The 8,576-nt window shown below is 46.4% G+C and overlaps 2 protein-coding genes across 2 annotated transcripts; one reads left to right on the top strand and one right to left on the bottom strand.

The window, feature by feature from the left end:
- Positions 1–1,749: 1,749 nt before the first annotated feature.
- LOC136450985 (fructose-bisphosphate aldolase, cytoplasmic isozyme) lies at positions 1,750–4,308 on the top strand. The gene is made up of 2 exons (XM_066451696.1): positions 1,750–1,908; positions 2,971–4,308. The coding sequence occupies exons 1-2, from the start codon at positions 1,881–1,883 to the stop codon at positions 4,008–4,010; spliced, it is 1,068 nt and encodes a 355-aa protein (XP_066307793.1). The 5' UTR covers positions 1,750–1,880; the 3' UTR covers positions 4,011–4,308.
- A 710-nt stretch (positions 4,309–5,018) lies between these two features.
- Positions 5,019–6,751, bottom strand: LOC136450984 (small ribosomal subunit protein bTHXc-like). Its single transcript, XM_066451695.1, has 3 exons — positions 6,335–6,751; positions 5,356–5,420; positions 5,019–5,279 (listed from the first exon to the last, which is right to left on the bottom strand). Exons 1-3 carry the CDS (start codon positions 6,528–6,530, stop codon positions 5,148–5,150), a joined length of 393 nt encoding a protein of 130 aa, XP_066307792.1. The 5' UTR covers positions 6,531–6,751; the 3' UTR covers positions 5,019–5,147.
- Positions 6,752–8,576: the final 1,825 nt, after the last annotated feature.

The following is an 8,576-nucleotide window of genomic DNA, read 5'->3' as shown; positions in this document are numbered from 1 at the left end:
ATTTGAATACGAACCACGGCTCTGGAAAGTGGAAGCTGCCATGGCTTTCGTCTCCGTTCAAAATTCAAAAAGGAAAGCCGCGACGGCGACCGGTGAACGCATTCCATTATGTGTCAGGCCACGTGAAAAAGTCCATGGCCCGAGCACCGGATGCCGTGTCGCACTTGCGAGACGACGGTCATGGTCCAGCGGTCCGGTCCCGTCCGGCACAAGCAACAGCGATGCCGCCACCACTTTGAGTCTTTGACGCACGCCGCCAAAGACCTGCCTGCGGCGGAGTGCGGCCTGCCTCTGGAAGGTTTGGGCGAGTCGACGTCATGCTGCGAGCTGCGACCGTGATCGGCACCGCTGAACCTGTACGTGCACGGGAGGAAGGCGCCGTGCCGCCCGCGCAGGCGCAGCCGTCGCCCGACAAGGACAAGGAGCCGGGCTCGCGAGGGAATGAGCGCGTGAGCGCGGTGAAACGGGAGCGGAAAAGCTCGAGGCTGTTGTGACTTGTGAGCACAGGAGGGAGCAGAGGGACGGAAGGCAAAAAGGGTTTGGGTGGAGCGGACTCAGCGGAGGGAACCGTGGGCGCGCGTCCATCATGTGTGCGGATCACGGGAGCCGACCTGCAAAACCGGGGCGCAGCAGCAGCCGCAGCCGCATCCGCAGGCCGAAAACGGGACGGGGGAGGCGACCAGGTTTAGGTGGTGGTGGGCCGGAAACCGCGCTTTCGACCGACGGTTTTGGTGCGCCGCTGCGTACGCCCGAAGCCGAAACCGTGACGACGCGCGCCGCCCTCCCCCCTCCGTCCGCTCCGTGCGGCCGGCGACAAAACCGCCCCATCCGCAGGCGGTGCGGTACGCCGTACACGGGTGGACCGGCGGGGTCTGCGGCGCGGCAAGGTGTCACGCGCGGGGGACCCCAGCAGGCGGCGTTGGTATATTGCGACGCTGCGTCACGCCTGGGGGCTGGGGCGGCTTGGGCTACGGACTACTCGCGAACCGGGGGGTTGGTGGCACGGTTGGACGAAAGTGCGCCCGGCCCGGACCGTCAGACCGGTCGGGTTTGCCCTCGCTCGAGGGGAGTGCTTTCGGGGTTCGTGCGGCATCCGGGAAGAAGTGGGAATTATTCCTTTTTGTTGAGCGTCCAATGGCAAATGGGAAAAAAAGAAATAGTTTTTTATTTATTTATTGCAACATGCTCGTTGATTCCTACTACTTAATCTTAATTTATTGTATCTTTCCGGAGTTACCTCTCTGGGAATTCGGTTGGGCCTATGATAATCGAATCTACATATGTACACAACTAAAACACATATTTAACAAAAATAATTACTTGGACAATAAGATTACCACATATTGAACTGCATCCCGGAATATACAGAGGTATGAAAACCACCACAAAATATGTACGTAGAGTATTTACATCTGGTACCGATAAGATAGGCATCATATTCATATCAATCATCCCTTAGTTATTCTAATTCTAAGCTAGAAAGAGTTTTTATGAACAACAAAAAGACTCGATGGCACCGATGCAATTTACACTATGTACAACAGTCAGAAATATGGTAAAATAGATATGCCTCGTAGAGAAAGAGAACCGGCCCGGCCCAACAAGGAAACCCAAAGGGCGTCGACGAAAATACAGATGAAAACCGGGGGCAGCACCGAACCGCGCGCGCCGCGCCGCACAAGGTCTGGTGGCGCACACAGATCAGATGCTTTTTTTTTTGTCTGGTTTCTTTCCCCTTCGCCAAGCCCGAACCCGGAACCACCGTCTTTAAATACACCCTCGGCCCGTCCTCCGCATCCCCCGTCTCCGTCTGCCTAACCATTCCTCCCAACAACACCCCCTCCTCCTGCAATCCTCGTAGCCTCCGTCGACCATCGATCATGTCGGCCTACTGCGGAAAGTACAAGGGTGCGTTCCATCGTCGTCTCCTCCTTCCCCGGTCCTGTTTGTATCCTCGTTCGTTGCTGATCTGCTTGTGATGTCGTTCGGTCTTGTGTATCGTAGATCTGTTACTTGTTCGTTCTTGGTGCCCTCAGATCTAGCTGTGTTGACGAGTATGCTAACGATTCGTATAGCTCTGAGAGACCCGTTTGGGTGTAGGATTTGTGGAATTTTTGTAGATCCGTACAGGCTTTGTGCGGTCGTGCCTACTTGTGTTTGGCTTTTAGTGACTGCTTGTGTTTGGCTTTTAGGGGTTTGGTGGTTGCCAAAAGGGTTTAGGTGATAGAGCAGGTGATGCCTCTATGATCGGTTAATTTGATATGGGATTCGCATATTTTTGTTTTGATTTTATCTATACATAGAGTGGTATGCATCTATCTGTTCATGCTGTTTCCAATTGAGGCACACGGTGGGTTAGATTATGTCGGTTTGGTATGTTGGTTCATGATGAAATATAAATTCTCCTGCTGGCATGCACAGGTGGATCATCTTGTAGTTTTTGTGTGCTTGTTTAAATTCTCCCGCTGGCATGCACAGGTGGATCATGTTGTAGTTTATGTGTGCTTGTTTAAATTCTCCCGCTGGCATGCACTGGTGGCTCATGTTTTAGTTTTTGTGTGCTTGCTTCAAATGATATTACCTGCTTGTTCAATCTAAATACTTTCCTGTCATGTCATGGCTGCTAGAATAGATGCTATATGCATGCATATAGGATAGTCGATGCTATATGCTTGCATCTATGATAGTCAGATCTATAAATGGTTTTAAGCTTACTGTGCTAGTCTAATCTTGATCTGTGCTTCCTTTTAGTCATGATGATGTTTATGATAATACAGTTTATATATAAAGCATACTTATGGTAATATAGTTATATATAAAGCAGTTTTTGGTTAACCAGTAGTAACTTCCTGAATTAATAATTATAGTGATTTTGTATTATTCAGGATGGCCTAACCATGCTTATGCTTATTGATTGTCAAGTCCCACTATTCTTGCACTAATTAAATTTCTGTGTTTGTTATTTTGCAGATGAGCTCATCAAGAATGCTGCCTACATTGGCACCCCTGGCAAGGGTATCCTTGCTGCTGATGAGTCCACTGGCACCATTGGCAAGCGCCTTTCTAGCATCAATGTTGAGAACGTGGAGGAGAACCGCCGTGCCCTCCGTGAGCTCCTTTTCTGCTGCCCTGGTGCTCTCCAGTGCATTAGCGGTGTGATCCTCTTTGAGGAGACCCTCTACCAGAAGACCAAGGATGGCAAGCCCTTTGTCGATGTCCTCAAGGAGGGAGGCGCCCTCCCTGGCATCAAGGTCGACAAGGGCACCATTGAGGTTGCTGGCACCGACAAGGAGACCACCACTCAGGGCCACGACGACCTTGGCAAGCGCTGCGCCAAGTACTACGAGGCCGGTGCCCGCTTTGCCAAGTGGCGTGCTGTTCTCAAGATCGGCCCCAATGAGCCATCGCAGCTTGCCATTGACCTGAACGCTCAGGGTCTGGCTCGCTATGCCATCATCTGCCAGGAGAACGGTCTGGTGCCGATTGTTGAGCCTGAGATCCTTATTGATGGCCCTCACGACATTGATCGCTGCGCTTACGTCACTGAGACCGTCCTTGCTGCCTGCTACAAGGCTCTCAACGAGCACCATGTCCTCCTGGAGGGTACCCTCCTGAAGCCCAACATGGTGACTCCAGGCTCCGACTCTAAGAAGGTGGCCCCTGAGGTGATTGCTGAGTACACCGTCCGTACCCTCCAGAGGACCGTCCCTGCTGCTGTGCCTGCTGTTGTCTTCCTGTCCGGTGGACAGAGCGAGGAGGAGGCCACCCGCAACCTCAATGCCATGAACAAGCTCTGCACCAAGAAGCCGTGGTCCCTGTCCTTCTCCTTCGGCCGTGCCCTCCAGGCGAGCACCCTCAAGGCCTGGGCTGGCAAGGTGGAGAACATCGAGAAGGCTAGGGCGGCCTTCCTCGCCAGGTGCAAGGCCAACTCTGAGGCTACCCTTGGCACCTACAAGGGTGATGCTGCCGCTGACACCGAGAGCCTCCACGTCAAGGACTACAAGTACTGAGTTGCTTCTCTTTGCATGCCCGTTTTGGAACTCCTGCCTACCAGTAGGTTGCTGAGTGTGGTTTGCTCGTTTGAGCTTATGTTCGGACATAAAAAAAACATGCTTCTATGTGGATGATGGTTATCTTTATATTCGTATATTAACTAGTCTCTTTGGTGTTAAATTTCGTGTAATTTGGTCCTGCCGATGGAGAATCGAGCAGTCCCTTTTTTGTTCACTACTAGGCTGTAATACTGGTTATGTATCGGCAAAAACCAGTTCTATATGCTGAGTTGGAGACAGCAACTTGTTTGGATCATATTTTGCTGAGAGGAGACAAACTCGCGAGAGATTTACCACACCGCTGGTTAGCTGAAGTTTGAAACAAAACATGGCATGTACATTGCATGCACAAATTAATAACACAACACGATTCTTTCACAACCATAGTTCAGCATGCAAGTCAAGATCTTGCCAGCTTTTAACAAACCAAAGTTGTGTATCCATGGTTTTGTTTTAGCTGTTAGCGTGTATGAATAAATCAGTTTTAGCTGTTAGCGTGTATGAATAATTCAGTAGTAAGATATGCAGGATTTTGTTTTACCTGTTAGCGTGTAATCTCTCCCTCCCAAAATTAATGTCATTCTCTTTTCAAATCGTAATAATTATAGCTAGATGAATCATATAATATTTTTTTTATAATAAACATATTTAAAGACATGTTGATAATTTTTTTATATAAACCTAGTCGAACTTAGAGGTTTATTACTTAGTTCAAACGCACAGTGATTCTTTTTAGGGCGTACACAGTTCAGAAAGCTCTCGCTCTGTATGGGTTCTAGGGAAAGGATGTCAGTGGCAAGCCTTACCCTCGCTTGTGCAATACGAGAAGACTACGACTCGAACCCAGTACCTTCCGGTCACAGACGGTAAACTCTACCGCTTGCACCAGGCCCACCCTTCACAGGGCTTCTTTTTAGGATGGAGTAAAAAACAACTCAACAGTTGGAAAATTACTAGGCAAAGAAAAGTGTGGCAGCCTGTACATTGACATTTATAGGCGAGGAAATAATTACTTAATATGCAGTATTCGATTTGGTACAAGCTAGTCCAGTAAAGCTCAGGGCAAATATAAAGCAAAGCAAAACTCAGGACAACCTATTCCAGGATGTCCTCATCAATCTCGATTGAAATGATCTCCCCGTCATCGAACTGGTCTTTCCTTGGAGGCGCTGGAGGAGCAAAGAGCCGCGGAGGCCCAGTTCCCTTCTTCTTGTTGCGTGGCCTCGCCTAACATGGTCAGACAGCTAGATAAGACAGACTCATAAAAACCAAAATGCGATGAAAATTGTGCTGGAGGACTCACATTGCCATATGAATGGTTGAACCTTTTGCCCCTTTTCGTCTTCTTGTCCCCTCTCCCACAATAGACTGAGCAAGAGCAAATAAAGTCATCAGTATTGGTATAAACAGAAGCCAAAAATGGATTGCAACCCAGTTGGGTTCTAGTAATCAGAGAGTAAAATTCTGGAGTTGGCTTTGGACATTATAATTTCAGAATTTGAATTGAAATCATGATTAATTACAACTGTCCTCTTTGAAGTACACGCGTGAGAAGCATGCGTCTTTGACTCTTTGTATATTACTAATAAAGCAGAAATAAGTGTTTACAACAGCTGTGGCCAGTGGCATCAGAGACGACCAAAACTATAGGTAGTAGTGGTAAACAAGAGATTAAGCTAACTGCCTTGTTTGGCACTCACTCCTGACACCAAACGTTTTGGCTTTCAAGATACATTGCTTTTACTATGTATATTGTGTGTATTTAAATGCATAGCAAAGACTATGTATCTAGAAAAAACAAAACGTCTTATAATTTGGATCATAGGGAGTACTATGGTAGTAGTTTTCAGTTCATATATATGAATACCTTAAATTTCTTCCTGTGGAACAACTTTATCAGTCTAATTGACCCAGATCGACTAACAGCATCAGAACTTCTACCTCTTCTGGGGAGTCCATTTCAGTGACAAATTCCTTACTTGACTATTTTATACAAAGAAGGAAAATCTTCATTCCCATAAATATCATCGGGGTCAGCTACACTGCATTGTACACTGAGCCTTGAATCATATAGTGAATATAGTGATTTACTAAAGGATTTTACAGATTTTATAGGGTGACCCAAATTGAACTCGAACGAATTTCCCAAGTGTCGTTGTAATACTAGTAGCCACTGCCTTTTCTTCCTTATTCGAGGAAAACAGTAGCCATTGCTCTTGACATGTGCCAGAAAGAAACTACCTCGGACAAAAAGGAAGTGACGAGGTGGCTGCTTAATTTACCGTCAAGAACTGGAGTGACGGCGGTCGACGTGACGGCGCCAACGGCGAACGCAGCTCGGACGCGGGGGAAGGCGGCAGAGGCTCCGAGAGCGTAGGAGGAGGTGGAGACAGAGGAGGAGACAGCACCGTGGTTGTGGGATGGGAGGGCCGCGGCGGCGGTGGACATGGCCATGCCCTGGATGGCGAGCAGCGCCATGTGGCGAGGAGGAGCAAGCGCAGGGAAGACTCGCGTGCTCGGAATGGTGAGGGATCAGGTTGGATAAGGGATAAAAGGGCTCGCAGCGGGAGCCACAGAGCACATCTAAGATGGGCTTGTGTGGGCTGGGCCACAAGTAACCTTATGGGCCGTTACTGTGAAGTATGGTGAACACACTCAGCCAGGCCGTCGAGTCTGATCAGGGCCTACATTTCGGTCTCAACCTTGGATAAATAAGAAAAAAAGTCAACGGTTACCTCCCTCAACTTTTACGAAAATATGCTTTTCCTCTCAGAAGTCTAAAACTGGGTAAACCACCTCCTTAAACTTTTAAAACCGTTCGTCTTACCTTTCTGACCGGCTATAAGCGGTTTTCAAAGTCGGTTTTGTCTTTTTCTTTTTTATTTATTTCGGATGTATCTTTAAAAAATTATAGTAAATCACAGAAAAATTATAAAATGAAAAAAAACTAATTTTGTTGGACTCCATATGAGAATATCTACAGAGTGAATATATAATATGGTATGCTTTAGTACAATGTAGCTTTAGATCTATGCTTTTCTGTAAATAATTTATAGCTGCAGTTTCTATGATCCAATTTTGGTGAAATTTTTATGGTGGGATATTTTTGTATGCTTAAACAGTAGTAAAAAAAAATTTACTCATTGGATCATGTATAACTTAGTTATGGGCTAATTATTTTATGCTTGAATTGTAGTAAAAATTTCATACTCATAAATCTATAACTAAGTTATACATGATCCAATGAGTATGAAATTTTTACTTACTACAGTTCAAGCATACAATAATTAGCCCACCATAAAAATTTCACGACCATAGAAACTGCAGCTATAAATTAATTACAGAAAAAACATAGATCGAAAGCTACAACAAAAAAATTGTACTAAAGCATACCATATTATATGTTCACTGTGTAGATCTACTCATGTGGAGTCCAATAAAATTGGATTTTCTATTTTATGATTTTTTTTGTGATTTATTATAATTTTCCAAAGATTTAGCCAAAATAAATAAAAAACAAAAAGATAAAACCGCCTTTGAAAACTGCATATAACCGGTCAGGGAGATAAAACGAACGGTTTTAAAAGTTCAGGGAGGTGGTTTACCCGGTTTTAGAGTTTAGGGAGGAAAAACATATTTTCGCAAAAGTTGAGAAAGGTAATGTAGACTTTTTCCTAAATAAGGTGATCAAGAATTTGAGTCATGCTAACAGATAACAAAACCCTAAATGCTCCAGCGTTGTTCTCCGACCCGTTCTTCTCCGGCTGAGTTAGGGTTCTGGTCCTTCTCGAGATACTTCAATTGATCGTGGCCTCACACGCTCCCAGCATCACCAGTGCAAGGTGCCAGCTTTCCAGGCGGGTCTGTTCGGCTGGTATTAAAGCCGACTGATAAGCCGGCTGAAGCTGTTTTGTTGCGAGAGAAAAATACTGTAGATTAGCTGATAAGCCAAGCGAACAAGCCAAAATCAATTTCGGACTGGACGAGCTCATGGTTTGTGCATCAACGTCCCTGTGTACGTTTCATTTCACCAGAGGCTAGCGTCAAGGAACGGTCCCGAGCTGTCCCACCTTGTGCAGGTAATTTTCCGTCCTGGAAGTATTTGGGAGCGTGTGGCCGGAGGGATTCCATTTCATTTCAGCAACTGGATGGGAGGCTTGCAAAGGTCACTGTCAGGTACCACGCCCTGGCTGCTCACCTGTACTAGCGTACAATACAGAATGAGTGGTCGCTGTCAGGTACATTTCAACCGACCAGAGTTTCAGTTTCAGTGTCCTATCATAAATAAACCGATGGCCAAATCGATTCCGACCGAATCCCAGCTCCGGTAAGGTAGTTGATAGTTGAAACGCCCTCCATCTATCTTCCTTTCGTTTGCTCTCTCATCAGCATCCAACAGTGATGGAAAATGTACATTCCTCCTTCCGTTTGTTCAGATCGAACATTACAGTTCTTTGGTCGATTCTATTTCCGTAGAGCTATCTAGCGTTGTCCATCACAACATTCGTAGTTTTGCAGTATGAG

The sequence above is a fragment of the Miscanthus floridulus genome, chromosome 5 (assembly GCF_019320115.1).
Source record: "Miscanthus floridulus cultivar M001 chromosome 5, ASM1932011v1, whole genome shotgun sequence".
Classification (NCBI taxonomy): Eukaryota; Viridiplantae; Streptophyta; class Magnoliopsida; order Poales; family Poaceae; genus Miscanthus; species Miscanthus floridulus.
This window is presented reverse-complemented; position numbering and strand designations above follow the sequence as displayed.